This window comes from Pseudophryne corroboree, chromosome 3 (assembly GCF_028390025.1).
Source record: "Pseudophryne corroboree isolate aPseCor3 chromosome 3, aPseCor3.hap2, whole genome shotgun sequence".
Taxonomy (NCBI): Eukaryota; Metazoa; Chordata; class Amphibia; order Anura; family Myobatrachidae; genus Pseudophryne; species Pseudophryne corroboree.
Window position 1 is genome coordinate 604,241,575 of NC_086446.1, and position 16,161 is coordinate 604,257,735.

General features: G+C 46.1%; 1 protein-coding gene across 1 annotated transcript in view; it reads right to left on the reverse strand.

The window, feature by feature from the left end:
• The window catches only part of TM9SF3 (transmembrane 9 superfamily member 3), a 122,929-nt gene that overhangs the window by 60,798 nt on the left and 45,970 nt on the right, over positions 1–16,161 (reverse strand). The window contains exon 2 of the mRNA XM_063961510.1: positions 78–273. Coding sequence (XP_063817580.1) covers positions 78–273 — 196 coding nt within the window. The remainder of the gene's footprint in view (positions 1–77; positions 274–16,161) is intronic.

Consider the following 16,161-nt stretch of genomic DNA (forward strand, 5'->3'; position numbering starts at 1 on the left):
TGTATAAAAATAGTGAGGACCATATACGATTGGGGTAAGCATTGGGGAACAGGTTACTTGTTTTTTTATGTACTCACCTTTAAATTTAATATCTAAACCGCTAAACTCTAATTCAACTCCTTGAAGAGCTTCTCCTAAAGTTTCGTGATAGTGGCTAATACTTTTCTTTGTTCCAACACAGAACGGCAGGGAGAAATACTTGTATGTCTCCTGCCTATTGTGGTATGGCCCTACTGTGTTCATCCATAAAACCACCTCTTCTTTATCATTATACTAAGGAAAAGGAAAAAAAGAAACAATGTATTATTAACTACACCTCCACAAACATACAGATCACAACAATGGCAAAACAATTGAAATTCCATTTCAGATTACATTTGTTTCAGGACAAACTAATCAGACCTCAAATTAACATTTTGCCATCATTTTTGTAAAACATTGCACTAAGGCATGCCTCACACAGGTAGATAACCTGCAGCTACGCGGTTGGCCTGCTGTCTTCTTTGAACTTAAGTCGCTCCCCAAACAGAATGCAATTGGTCAATATCCACCTGGGCATTTACTAAACATTACTTCTGCAATACACAAAAAGAGAACAATTTTGTGGATTAAAAGCAATGTTCTTCTAATTCATACTTTCTATGGCCTTCTGTACCTCATACCACTCAAAGGTTCAAGTTCCAATGTGTAAATGAAACCATAATAAAAAACACAAGCTAAACATTAATAACCAGCATACAGCTTCACTCAAACTCTACTCATGTTTCTGCAACATATTCTAAAAACATTTGGTGTGGCTGGAAAATTAACAAAAGGCGATTCCGCTTCTGTCATACGTCAGAGGAGATGTAATTCAATAAGATAATGTAAGGAAAGAAGCCAAAGTGGGAATAAGTGTATAGACATCTGGTTGCTTTTGTAACTTGTCAATTTACCAAGTTACCCTAGGTCACCAATAGCCTGTTAGAAAGTAACATGGATGTGTTGTGAGTCTGTAATGTAGTAGTCAATGCTATTCCTTACCTCTCACCACGAACTATCTGTATGTGAACATCGAACATCTTTAAAATCTATTCCGATTGCTAACTGAGAACCTCAGTTGAGGAATGACCACCAGAGAAAAAATAAGAATTTACTTACCGATAATTCTATTTCTCATAGTCCGTAGTGGATGCTGGGGACTCCGTCAGGACCATGGGGAATAGCGGCTCCGCAGGAGACAGGGCACAAAAAGTAACCTTTTAGGATCACATGGTGTGTACTGGCTCCTCCCCCTATGACCCTCCTCCAAGCCTCAGTTAGGTACTGTGCCCGGACGAGCGTACACAATAAGGAAGGATCTTGAATCCCGGGTAAGACTCATACCAGCCACACCAATCACACCGTACAACTTGTGATTTGAACCCAGTTAACAGTATGATAACAACGAAGAAGCCTCTGAAAAGATGGCTCACAACAATAATAACCCGATTTTTGTAACAATAACTATGTACAAGTATTGCAGACAATCCGCACTTGGGATGGGCGCCCAGCATCCACTACGGACTATGAGAAATAGAATTATCGGTAAGTAAATTCTTATTTTCTCTAACGTCCTAGTGGATGCTGGGGACTCCGTCAGGACCATGGGGATTATACCAAAGCTCCCAAACGGGCGGGAGAGTGTGGATGACTCTGCAGCACCGAATGAGAGAACTCCAGGTCCTCCTTAGCCAGAGTATCAAATTTGTAAAATTTTACAAACGTGTTCTCCCCTGACCACGTAGCTGCTCGGCAAAGTTGTAATGCCGAGACCCCTCGGGCAGCCGCCCAAGATGAGCCCACCTTCCTTGTGGAGTGGGCATTTACAGATTTAGGCTGTGGCAGGCCTGCCACAGAATGTGCAAGTTGGATTGTGCAACAGATCCAACGAGCAATCGTCTGCTTAGACGCAGGAGCACCCATCTTGTTGGGTGCATACAGGATAAACAGCGAGTCAGATTTTCTGACTCCAGCCGTCCTTGAAATATATATTTTCAATGCTCTGACAACGTCCAGCAACTTGGAGTCCTCCAAGTCGCTAGTAGCCGCAGGCACCACAATAGGCTGGTTCAAGTGAAAAGCCGAAACCACCTTAGGCAGAAACTGAGGACGCGTCCGCAGTTCTGCCCTGTCCGAATGGAAAATCAGATATGGGCTTTTGTACGATAAAGCCGCCAACTCTGATACTCTCCTGGCTGAAGCCAGGGCCAGTAGCATGGTTACTTTCCATGTAAGATACTTCAAATCTACCGATTTGAGCGGCTCAAACCAATGGGATTTGAGAAAATCCAAAACTACGTTGAGATCCCACGGTGCCACTGGAGGCACAATCGGGGGCTATTGACAATGCCAAATTCCCTTGTCGTATAAACAACCCTTTATGAAGCTAAGAACACTGTACGCTGTTTGCTTAAGAAATACCGTATGGGTACGCTATCTGCGTAACGATCGCTAAGCCGTAGGCGAGACGCTCAAGCGTCACGTTCGCTCACGGCCCAGTGATCACAGGACACGTTATTGGTTATGTCTAGGGGAATGATTCGCTGTAGCGTAGCCTACGCTCGAGACCACGAGGAGGTCACCAGCGATGCAGACGCTCACAACACTATACCTTTATGTTAAAACCTTATACCAATGAAATACACTGAATACCTTAATGTGAGTACAGGGTGTAAGTGCAACCTTGTGTAACCTGACTAACTACAAAGCTGCTTGAGCGTCACCGACGCTCAAGTGAACACTTAACACTATAGAAAATACACAGATACTGGTTTAGGTTCCAAAGCCTATTAACTATGTATTATAACTAATATACTTGCAAAAAGGAATCACAGTACAAATGATACACTACAGTATAACATAAACCACCTAACCAGATAACTATACAGGAAACACACTACAATACAATACAATACAGTTAAGTTTAAGGAGAAATAAGAGAAGATGAGAAGACAAGAGAGAGAGAGAGATTTGAGAGAGATTGGCTCACAATAACATTAAAAGACAATATGGTTGCAGCGAAGCTTACACATGTGAGGAACAATCGCTGCGCAGTTAATCAATGCTGAGAATCTTTGTTTAGAAAGTACTTGAGCTTACCCATGCTGCCTGTCCCTATATACACAACACCCAGCTACACAATCGTCCCTACAATGCCGCATGGGGCAGAAGCTAGACTCCATTTTATTCCAAAATGTCCAAGCCTCAAAACAATGCATATGTTCTGATTTTACAATTCCAAACAATCTAAATCACCTTTCACAATTTCAAGCAAACACAGTATCTCTATAACCAGAGCATATGAGTTATCACAAGACCAGACCACCAGGTACTCACAAGTATCAGCCTGCCATTGCTACCAGCACATATTCAAAAGTACTGCATGGTGGTATTTATGATTAACAAGATCCCAGCTACCATCACAGATTCCACAGGGCACCAACACTAACACCCAACAATCATCACAGCCAAGTTACAATATCCTATTTAAACCAGAAAGCAATATGTCTATATTTCCTTCTATAGCCATGTGATTCTATACTTAGCCTTTGGGAAGGAATTCTGTCCTGGGGATGTAGCCGCCATGCTGCTTGATGCTAGCTTAGTTCTGAGTGTCAGTCAGCCCTGTGATCTCCAGTGGGTATATCATACCTGCATTCCAGCTGTGGGGGTGTGTCAACCACAGGAAGTGTGTGTCCCTCCCAGCATGTGAGCCAGCTGCATCAGTGGCCTTGGTTATGTAACACAATGGGTGATGACCAACACATTCCTGTCTAGTGAGAAGCTATTGTTTGGCGAATACAAAACAGAATCCTGTCTGGGTTTTGTTCTATATTCATGATGTCCACTTTCAGTTGAGACAATGACATCTCAGCCCTCATTCTCCTGTATACAAATCCAGCCCCATTTGTAAACACAGGTGTTGGCCCTCCTTATTGAGTCTCAAAAGCTCAGTGTAATTAAAGGCTATTGTACTCCGTCTGCGGGAAAGATACTGATTTGGAGTACAATTGATCTTCAATTACTATTCCTGTGTTTACCTTATGCATGTGTAGATATGAGGCCCTCTTAACATGCAAACTATTGTTTGGGGGATCTCTGAGGTCAAAGAGACATTTGAGACCTACTGATGCCTGTCTCCAACTGTTCAGATGCATGACTAAGTAAGAACAAATAATAATAAATAAATGGACATAACTTCTTATGTCCATAACTATTCGCACGAGCAATTAATACGCTCCAAACCAACACCGGAATATTGCTAATTAAATACTCTTCCGATGGGTACCAAACACTGCTGTATGATTCCTGTTAGACCCTTCGTACGATGCAAAGAGGGACTCCTCAGCTCAGGGACATTCTATTTTAACCAAACTTTCAGAATCTATCAAAGGGACCATGATCTATAAACTACATTAATTGTGAACAGTTGTAACGAATGGGTCGCACGCTACGACTACGTAAACTCTACCGTAAATACGCATACCGCGCCTGCGAGTGCACGCTATTGCGGGTATGCGCCTCCACGGGAGAGCGCACGCATGCGCAGCACGGACCAGTGTGCGGTGCAAATATGGCAACGTGCATAGAGACATTTTTCTGACTTCGACACTGTATATGTAGTACACCTTTGACAAAGGTTTGTACTTCAGGCACTGAAGCCAATTCTTTCTGGAAGAAAATCGATAAGGCCGAAATTTGAACCTTAATAGACCCCAATATGAGGCCCATAGACAATCCTGCCTGCAGGAAATGTAGGAATCGACCCAATTGAAATTCCTCCGTTGGGGCCTTCTTGGCCTCACACCACGCAACATATTTTCTCCAAAAGTGGTGATAATGTTGTGCGGTCACTTCCTTCCTGGCTTTAATCAAGGTAGGAATAACTTCCTCTGGAATGCCCTTTTCTTTTAGAATCCGGCGTTCAACCGCCATGCCGTCAAACGCAGTCGCGGTAAGTCTTGGAACATACAAGGTCCCTGCTGAAGCAGATCCCTTCTTAACGGTAGAGGCCACGGCTCTTCCGTGAGCATCTCTTGAAGTTCCGGGTACCAAGTCCTTCTCGGCCAATCCGGAGCCACGAGTATTGTTCTTACTCCCCGTAGCCGTATAATTCTCAGTACCTTTGGTATGAGAGGCAGAGGAGGAAACACATACACGGACTGGTACACCCACGGTGTTACCAGAGCGTCCACAGCTATTGCTTGAGGGTCTCTTGACCTGGCGCAATATCTGTCCAGTTTCTTGTTGAGGCGGGACGCCATCATGTCCACCTTTGGTTTTTCCCAACGGTTCACAATCATGTGGAAGACTTCTGGATGAAGTCCCCACTCTCCCGGGTGGAGGTCGTGTCTGCTGAGGAAGTCTGCTTCCCAGTTGTCCACTCCCGGAATGAACACTGCTGACAGTGCTATGACATGATTTTCCGCCCAGCGAAGAATCCTTGCAGCTTCTGTCATTGCTCATCTGCTTCTCGTGCCGCCCTGTCTGTTTACGTGGGCGACTGCCGTGATGTTGTCCGACTGGATCAACACCGGCTGACCCTGAAGCAGCGGTTTTGCCAGGCTTAGAGCATTGTAAATCGCTCTTAGCTCCAGTATATTTATGTGAAGAGACGTCTCCAGGTTTGACCACACGCCCTGGAAGTTTCTTCCCTGTGTGACTGCTCCCCAGCCTCGTAGGCTGGCATCCGTAGTCACCAGGACCCAGTCCTGTATGCCGAATCTGCGGCCCTCTAACAGATGGGCACTCTGCAACCACCACAGAAGAGACACCCTTTCTTGGTGACAGTGTTATCCGCTGATGCATGTGCAGATGCGATCCGGACCATTTGTCCATCAGATCCCACTGAAATATTCGTGCGTGGAATCTGCCGAATGGAATTGCTTCGTAAGAAGCCACCATCTTTCCCAGGACTCTTGTGCATTGATGTACTGACACATTTCCTGGTTTTAGGAGGTTCCTGACAAGTTCGGATAACTCCCTTGCTTTCTCCTCCGGGAGAAACACCTTTTTCTGAACAGTGTCCAGAATCATTCCCAGGAACAGCAGACGTGTCGTCGGGGTCAATTGAGATTTTGGAAGATTCAGAATCCACCCGTGTTGTTGAAGCACTACTTGGGTTAGTGCTACTCCGACTTCCAGCTGTTCTCTGGACCTTGCCCTTATCAGGAGATCGTCCAAGTAAGGGATAATTAATACGCCTTTTCTTCGTAGAAGAACCATCATTTCGGCCATTACCTTGGTAAAGACCCGAGGTGCCGTGGACAAACCAAACGGCAGCGTTTGAAACTGATAATGACAGTTTTGTATCACGAACCTGAGATACCCTTGGTGTGAAGGGTAAATTGGGACATGCAGATAAGCATCTTTTATGTCCAGGGACACCATGAAGTCCCCTTCTTCCAGATTCGCTATCACTGCTCTGAGTGACTCCATCTTGAACTTGAATTTCTGTATGTACAGGTTCAAGGATTTCAGATTTAGAATAGGTCTTACCGAACCGTCCGGCTTCGGTACCACAAATAGTGTGGAATAATACCCCTTTCCCTGTTGTAGGAGGGGTACCTTGACTATCACCTGCTGAGAATACAGCTTGTGAATGGCTGCCAATACCGTCGCCCTTTCTGAGGGAGACGTTGGTAAAGCAGACTTTAGGAACCGGCGAGGGGGAGACTTTTCGAATTCCAACTTGTAACCCTGAGATACTACCTGCAGGATCCAAGGGTCCACCTGTGAGCGCGCCCACTGTGTGCTGAAAATCTTTAGTCGACCCCCCACCGCCCCTGAGTCCGCTTGCACAGCCCCAGCGTCATGCTGAGGGCTTTGTAGAAGCCGGGGAGGGCTTCTGTTCGTGGGAAGTAGTTGCTTGCTGCACCCTCTTACCCCTTCCTTTACCTCTGGGCAAATATGACTGTCCTTTTGCCCGCTTGTTCTTATAGGAACGAAAGGACTGCGGCTGAAAAGACGGTGTCTTTTTCTGTTGGGAGGTGACCTGAGGTAAAAAAGTGGATTTTCCGGCTGTTGCCGTGGCCACCAGATCCGATAGACCGACCCCAAATAATTCCTCTCCTTTATACGGCAATACTTCCATGTGCCGTTTGGAATCCGCATCACCTGACCACTGTCGCGTCCATAAACTTCTTCTGTATGGACATCGCACTTACTCTCGATGCCAGAGTGCAAATATCCCTCTGAGCATCTCGCATATAAAGAAAAGCATCCTTTAATTGCTCTATAGTCAATAAAATACTGTCCCTATCCAGGGTATCAATATTTTCAGTCAGGGAATCCGACCACACCACCCCAGCACTGCACATCCAGGCTGAGGCTATTGCTGGTCGCAGTATAACACCAGTATGTGTGTATATACTATTCAGGGTAGTTTCCAGCCTCCTATCAGCTGGATCCTTGAGGGCGGCCGTATCAGGAGACGGTAACGCCACTTGTTTTGATAAGCGTGTGAGCGCCTTATCCACCCTAGGGGGTGTTTCCCAGCGCGCCCTAACCTCTGGTGGGAAAGGGTAGAATGCCAATAACTTCTTTGAAATTAGCAGTTTTCTATCGGGGTTAACCCACGCTTCATCACACACGTCATTCAATTCCTCTGATTCTGGAAAAGCTACAGGTAGTTTTTTCACACCCCACATAATACCCCCCTTTGAGGTACCTGCAGTATCAGAGATATGCAAAGCCTCCTTCATTGCCGTGATCATATAACGTGTGGCCCTATTGGAAAATACGTTTCTTTCTTCACCGTCGACACTAGATTCATCTGTGTCGGTACCTGTGTCGACTGACTGAGGTAAGGGACGTTTTACAGCCCCTGACGGTGCCTGAGACGCCTGGACAGGTACTAACTGGTTTTCCGGCCGTCTCATGTCGTCAACTGACTTTTGCAGCGTGCTAACATTATCACGTAATTCCATAATTAAAGCCATCCATTCCGGTGTCGACTCCCTAGGGGGTGACATCACCATTACCGGCAATTGCTCCGCCTCCACACCAACATCGTCCTCATACATGTCGACACACACGTACCGACACAGCAGACACACAGGGAATGCTCTTATCGAAGACAGGACCCCACTAGCCCTTTGGGGAGACAGAGGGAGAGTTTGCCAGCACACACCAAAGCGCTATAAAAATGTATATAAACAACCCTAAGAGGTGTTGTTTCTGTTATATGCGCTTAATATATAAAAATATCGCCAAAATATGCCCCCCTTCTCTGTTTTACCCTGTTTCTGTAGTGCAGTGCAGGGGAGAGTCCTGGGAGCCTTCCTCACAGCGGAGCTGAGCAGGAAAATGGCGCTGTGTGCTGAGGAGAATAGGCCCCGCCCCCTAAAACGGCGGGCTCTTCTCCCGGAGTTTGCGATATATGGCAGGGGTTAAATACATCCATATAGCCTCAAGGGCTATATGTGATGTATTTTAGCCATAGAAAAAGGTATTATACATTGCTGCCCAGGGCGCCCCCCCCAGCACCCTGCACCCTCAGTGACCGCTGGTGTGAAGTGTGCCGACAACAATGGCGCACAGCTGCAGTGCTGTGCGCTACCTTATGAAGACTGAAAGTCTTCTGCCGCCTGTTTCCGGACCTCTGGACCTCTTCAACTTCGGCATCTGCAAGGGGGGTCGGCGGCACGGCTCCGGGACCGGACTCCATGGCTGGGCCTGTGTTCGATCCCTCTGGAGCTAATGGTGTCCAGTAGCCTAAGAAGCAAATCCATCCTGCACGCAGGTGAGTTCACTTCTCTCCCCTAAGTCCCTCGTAGCAGTGAGCCTGTTGCCAGCAGGACTCACCGAAAATAAGAAACCTAAAAAACTTTTTCTAAGCAGCTCTTTATGAGAGCCACCTAGATTGCACCCTGCTCGGACGGGCACAAAAACCTAACTGAGGCTTGGAGGAGGGTCATAGGGGGAGGAGCCAGTACACACCATGTGATCCTAAAAGCTTACTTTTTGTGCCCTGTCTCCTGCGGAGCCGCTATTCCCCATGGTCCTGACGGAGTCCCCAGCATCCACTAGGACGTTAGAGAAACCTATGTACCCGTGCAGCTGGAATTATTTTCAAAAATAAAACATTTAACAGCATGACTACTAGTCATCTGCTGGGGTTCTATCTCTATACTAACCCGCACAGAGAATATCCCATCTTAGCAGCTGCCTTGGAGCCTCTCTGCCTATATACCTAATGGAGACTTATACTCACAGAACCTTCATCAAAGTGCTGTTAGGTATGTAGGGCTAGATTTAATCAAAGCTTGTAGACATTTAAATTGGAGATAAAGTACCAACCAATCAGCTCCAAACTGCCATTTTTCAAACAGCCTGTAACATGGCAGTTAAGAGCCGGTTAGTACTTTGGGGTCTACGCACTAAGCCTTGGAGAGAGAAAGCGGAAAGGCGATAAAATACCAACCAATCAGCTCAAAGCTGCCACGTTACAGGCTGTGTTTGAATAAACAGGCAAGATGTATCACAAAAAAATCAGAGCCATCAGAATACTGATTGACTGTACAAGGTCATTTATAGAGCACAAGCAGTATGTGAGCAACACTGACAGCAATGGTACTTAGCAAGTTCAAGACCACCAACAAGTTGATTATTATTGTATCTGTACAATAAAATAATAAAAATAAAATAAACTCAAAAGTAATAATAGTAAGCCTCTAGAGCCAAAAGGTTCAACAAACTCTGCATAGACTTCTAGATTTCTCAAATAATAATTTCCTCTGTACAGTGAGCACTGGCGATATCATAAATTATTCCAGCACACATCTGCAAATCAAAGCACACAGCTCTATTAAAACATACCAAAAAAACAAACAGAATATTAACGCGGAACAAGCCTCCATGTTCCATTGGTATCTAAAACGGTTTCATAATCCATTATAAATCTTGAACGGTGGTATAAGAGATTGCTCTCAATGGGGTCAATTCAATTTGCGACAGTTGAATAGCGCCGGGAATAAGCTCCCGTCGCTATTCAATTCTGTTCATGTTAAGTCGGCGAATGCCCGTTCTCCCGGACTTGGCAGGTTGATTTGTCGGGAGAACAGACATTCTCAGACTTAACTGCCCAGCGCAGTGCTGATTCCCGACTGAATCAGCCTCGCGCCGGCCGCGCACAAGCACTTTTGTCGGATTTCTGCTCACACCAGAGGAAATCCCGACAATTAAGCATCACATGGTGCTGTATTGAATAGCTCTGGGAGCCAATTCCCGGCGCTATTCAACTGTCGGCAATTGAATTGACCCCAATGTCTGATGATGACAATTCCCACTTGAAACTTACTACACCCTCATCTATATGGTAGCAAACTTTTCTGTCCTGCTTCTGAAGGGGGTAGCAAAAAGAAAAAGTAAAAAAAAAAAAGTGAATAGTGGAGTTCACTGATGGGCATGTTCACCCCATACATGGATTGTAAAATTCCAGCATGTGAACACTAATCATGTAAGAGACCAATTGTGCAAATATTTGCATAGTAGAGTGTGCCAATGTTTTCCCACGCTTATTACCGGGACATGATTGGGGTCCCAGTTGATGGGGCCAAGAGCTACACTTATTAGTACATTAATTCAGTGTGCATATTAGCGCAATATACTACAATTACTAGAATTCATCAGATGTATTAACAGGCCTAGAAAAACTTTAGTTATGGTATTCACTCACAGTACCTGCTCATATTGAAACAATAGCTAGTAATAGGCAACAGGATATACTTTGAAGGACTCAGCTATAAGCTAAAGCAATACAATTGACCAATGGGGGCCATCCAAATGCTTATCATTCCCACCTAAATTGACCAGAAGCTATTCAATTGTTTTGGGCACACAACCCCTAGACTGCTCTTATCGCACCGACTTAAGGTACAAGCATAAATAAGCACAAAGTAGGGCTTTCGGACTGGGTGTGAGTGCTTGGCACGGCTTATCTGCAGTAAACTTAGGACTTGGCACAGGGCAAGCGGCTTACCATGGCTAATTACATGCATATAGGCACGAGAATACTGACCATCACGGGGCTGGTCGCCGACACAACAGAATATTAATGGTCACTTTAGACAGTAGTGAAACAATTGAATCGCCACTAAGGAAAGCCAACTTTCAGTAGTAAGATTAAGCTGAAATTAGCACTACATTATTAGCGGAAAAGTATAACAAAGCAGGAAGGAGCTAGGGCTACGAGTGCAGGGAGGGTGGGTTGGGAGGTCCTACTTACCTTCCCCTGTCAGGATTCCAACCATCGGGATGCCGTGGTCGGGATTCTGACCACCAGCAAATCAAACCCAACCTGTAAGCACCACATGTTACAACTCTTACTTGAAAAGTTTCAAGTGCACATTAAGAAAAGGAAGGTGGAATTTACTCATTGCCTTTTGAGCCCTATGGTTTGCTCAGATACAATGCTTTATTTACTGCTATACTGGACACTAAAGTTTCATTAGTCAGATGATCATTGTTGCTTTGAAAATTTGAGTACAGTAACAGTATTTGAATAAGATTTGCCTAGTTATATTACGAAACTGGATTTGTGATGTCAGATCTCCCTAAGCTTTTTTTTTTCTGGCAGTCTGACCGGCAAGAAACTGCCTGTCCAGCAGCTCACTTGGTACTCCCATCACCAATGCGCGCGTCCCGTCTCCCAGCATCCTCCCCAACGTGCCAAACACCTAGATGGGAAGATCATGTGACTCAACATCACAGTCACATGATCTTCCCATCAAGGAATTCGTCCGGCATCCCTGTTCGCCGGCAATAAGGACACACTGGTGAGGGTGACGACAGACAGGGGGATGCGTGCATTGGTGGTTAGTATGGCTGTAATGTGTAGGGTGGCATCAGCAGAGGCATCGGCAGAGATCCCCCCCCAAGTAAAAGCAACAGCGCACAGTCCAGGCGGAAACAGTCACCTGAGTACATTAAAGAGTGGTCCTCCTGCGTCCACTGTTCTGTGTATCCTCTGGGAGCTGTGAAATAAAAATCTGTAGTGCCAGCAAGTGAGGACAGTGTCTGGGATCTGTTAAATACATTTACATTCAAAATCCAATTGGCATAATCTGTGAAACTATTAAAAACTTTGGGGCAGATGTATTAAGAGAAGTGATAAAGTGGAAGGTGATAATGCACTAACCAATCAGCTTCTGTCAAGTTGCAGGCTGGGTTTGAAAAAAAAAATGACAGGAGCAGACTGGCTGGTGCATAATCACCTTCCACTATCACGTCTCCATTCTTAATACATCTGCCCCATTTTGTTAAAAAAGGCAATTGGGCAATATCTGGGCACTGCAAAAAATTTATTATTGTGAATGCCCCCACCCTGGCTACTTCTTGATGCCACCTAGCTGGAAAATATTTCTGGGGGAAACACTGTACGTGTTACAATAGTTTTTTTCTTGTGCAGAAATACAAGCTAATGTTTTCTTCCAGCAATGACCGTCAGAAATGTAGCACGTTACGTGAAAGTATACCTAAACGGATCGTAAGGGGGAAATAATTACATTTTCAAAGCAGAAGCAGCAGGCTTTAAGAGCTCTTTCCACAATGAATCAGTTAATGGATAACTCCTACTAACAGAGCTAATCATGTGAGCATAAATGCAAATCATTTCTTAAACAAGAATATACCTTCCAAAGAGGCATGTTATCATCCATGTACACACCCTGCTAGATAAGTATGATGACTGGACAATGAGAGGTCACAGGCCACAATTACCAGCAAAGACAGTACACTCATCTCCCTCTGCATTATTTGACTAGTTCTGATTTGAATTAAGAATTTAAAGAAGTATAAACATCCAAATGATTTTTACAAAGATATATGGGATGAGAGTAAAAGCGGCATATCCTAGTTTAAAGGGCTTGTCCACATGGCAGAACTAGGTGGAGCCACCAAGAAATATTTAAAGTGAAGTGAAAGCATGAGGGACATGAATGGGTGCCATTTGCATCTGGTTGGACAAAGTGCACAATGACAATCCTTTTATCCAATACCCCTTTTCCACTAGCTCTAAAAACATGGGTAAATGTGCAGGGGCACGCAACCGGTAAGCTGTGCAGTGTAAACGGAAGCCTCCCGTTCACAGTGTATGGAAAGGCAGCGCTGGGAACTCATGTGATTTCCCAGCGCCGCCCCTGCCGCGTCACCAGCAACCTCACCAACTCGGGTTGGTGAGCGCAGTGTAGAAGGGGGCTCTAGCACGGGTCGCAGCAGTGTCAGGCTCCTGGCTGCGACCCGTGCTAGCCAGTGGAAAAGAGGTATAAGTGTCACCATAGCTCTGCAGCGGTCATCAGTGTAAGGTGAAAACCTCCCCTCTCATGTGTGAAGATGGTGCAAACCTAAACTAGGAGTTAAGAACTAATTATTCATATTTCGTTTATCCTCAGACTGGCTTCTTCATCAAGGCGTGTTTACGAATGTGGCCCTGGAGGATGCTTTATTCAATCCGTACTCACCGCGGCCTTACTCCACATCCCATTATCAGTGGTGCACGTAGAAATATTTTCTTAGTGGTACTGAGGGCCGAAAAAATGGTTGTGGTCATGTGTTGTGAGAGGGCGTGACCACATGCTGCTAGTGGGAGTGCTGACATGACACGACACTAGTGGCGTGGCCACACGACAGACTCTTTTTTTGGGGGGGGGGGGAATCTGGAGGCAAGGCTAAAAATAATAAGAATTTACTTACCGATAATTCTATTTCTCGTAGTCCGTAGTGGATGCTGGGGACTCCGTCAGGACCATGGGGATTAGCGGCTCCGCAGGAGACAGGGCACAAAAGTAAAAGCTTTAGGATCAGGTGGTGTGCACTGGCTCCTCCCCCTATGACCCTCCTCCAAGCCTCAGTTAGGATACTGTGCCCGGACGAGCGTACACAAGGATTTTGAATCCCGGGTAAGACTCATACCAGCCACACCAATCACACTGTACAACCTGTGATCTGAACCCAGTTAACAGCATGATAACAGCGGAGCATCTGAAAAGATGTCTCACAACAATAATAACCCGATTTTTGTAACAATAACTATGTACAAGTATTGCAGACAATCCGCACTTGGGATGGGCGCCCAGGATCCACTACGGACTACGAGAAATAGAATTATCGGTAAGTAAATTCTTATTTTCTCTAACGTCCTAAGTGGATGCTGGGGACTCCGTCAGGACCATGGGGATTATACCAAAGCTCCCAAACGGGCGGGAGAGTGCGGATGACTCTGCAGCACCGAATGAGAGAACTCCAGGTCCTCCTCAGTCAGGGTGTGCCCCTGACCAAGTATCAGCTCGGCAAAGTTGTAAAGCCGAGACCCCTCGGGCAGCCGCCCAAGATGAGCCCACCTTCCTTGTGGAATGGGCATTTACATATTTTGGCTGTGGCAGGCCTGCCACAGAATGTGCAAGCTGAATTGTACTACACATCCAACTAGCAATCGTCTGCTTAGAAGCAAGAGCACCCAGTTTGTTGGGTGCATACAGGATAACAGCAAGTCAGTTTTCCTGACTCCAGCCGTCCTGGAAACTATATTTTCAGGGCCCTGACAACATCTAGCAACTTGGAGTCCTCCAAGTCCCTAGTAGCCGCAGGTACCACAATAAGCTGGTTCGGGTGAAACACTGACACCACCCTAGGGAGAAACTGGGGACGAGTCCGCAGCTCTGCCCTGTCCGAATGGACAATCAGATATGGGCTTTTTTGAGACAAACGCCGCCAATTCTGACACTCGCCTGGCCGAGGCCAGGGCCAACAGCATGGTCACTTTCCCTGTGAGATATTTCAAATCCACAGATTTGAGCGGTTTAAACCAATGTGATTTTAGGAATCCCAGAACTACGTTGAGATCCCACAGTGCCACTGGAGGCACAAAAGGGGGTTGTATATGCAGTACTCCCTTGACAAACTTCTGGACTTCAGGAACTGAAGCCAATTCTTTCTGGAAGAAAATCGACAGGGCCGAAATTTGAACCTTAATGGACCCCAATTTGAGGCCCATAGACACTCCTGTTTTCAGGAAATGCAGGAAACGACCGAGTTGAAATTTCTTCATGGGGCCTTCCTGGCCTCACACCACGCAACATATTTTCGCCACCTGTGGTGATAATGTTGTGCGGTCACCTCCTTCCTGGCTTTGACCAGGGTAGGAATGACCTCTTCCTGAATGCCTTTTTCCCTTAGGATCCGGCGTTCAACCGCTATGCCGTCAAACGCAGCCGCGGTAAGTCTTGGAACAGACATGGTACTTGCTGAAGCAAGTCCCTTCTTAGCGGCAGAGGCCATGAGTCCTCTGTGAGCATCTCTTGAAGTTCCGGGTACCAAGTCCTTCTTGGCCAATCCGGAGCCACGAGTATAGTTCTTACTCCTCTACATCTTATAATTCTCAATACCTTGGGTATGAGAAGCAGAGGAGGGAAGACATACACCGACTGGTACACCCACGGTGTTACCAGAACGTCCACAGCTATTGCCTGAGGGTCTTTTGACCTGGCGCAATACTTGTCCAGTTTTTTGTTCAGGCGGGACGCCATCATGTCCACCTTTGGTTTCCAACGGTTCACAATCATATGGAAGACTTCCCGATGAAGTCCCCACTCTCCCGGGTGGAGGTTGTGCCTGCTGAGGAAGTCTGCTTCCCAGTTGTCCACTCCCGGAATGAACACTGCTGACAGTGCTATCACATGATTTTCCGCCCAGCGAAAAATCCTTGCAGTTTCTGCCATTGCCCTCCTGCTTCTTGTGCCGCCCTGTCTGTTTACGTGGGCGACTGCTGTGATGTTGTCCCACTGGATCAATACCGGCTGACCTTGAAGCAGAGGTCTTGCTAAGCTTAGAGCATTGTAAATTGCCCTTAGCTCCAGTATATTTATGTGGAGAAAAATCTCCAGACTTGATCACACTCCCTGGAAATTTTTTCCCTGTGTGACTGCTCCCCAGCCTCTCAGGCTGGCCTTCGTGGTCACCAGCATCCAATCCTGAATGCCGAATCTGCGGCCCTCTAGAAGATGAGCACTCTGTAACCACCACAGGAGAGACACCCTTGTCCTTGGATATAGGGTTATCCGCTGATGCATCTGAAAATGCGATCCGGACCATTTGTCCAGCAGATCCCACTGAAAAGTTCTTGCGTGGAATCTGCCGAATGGA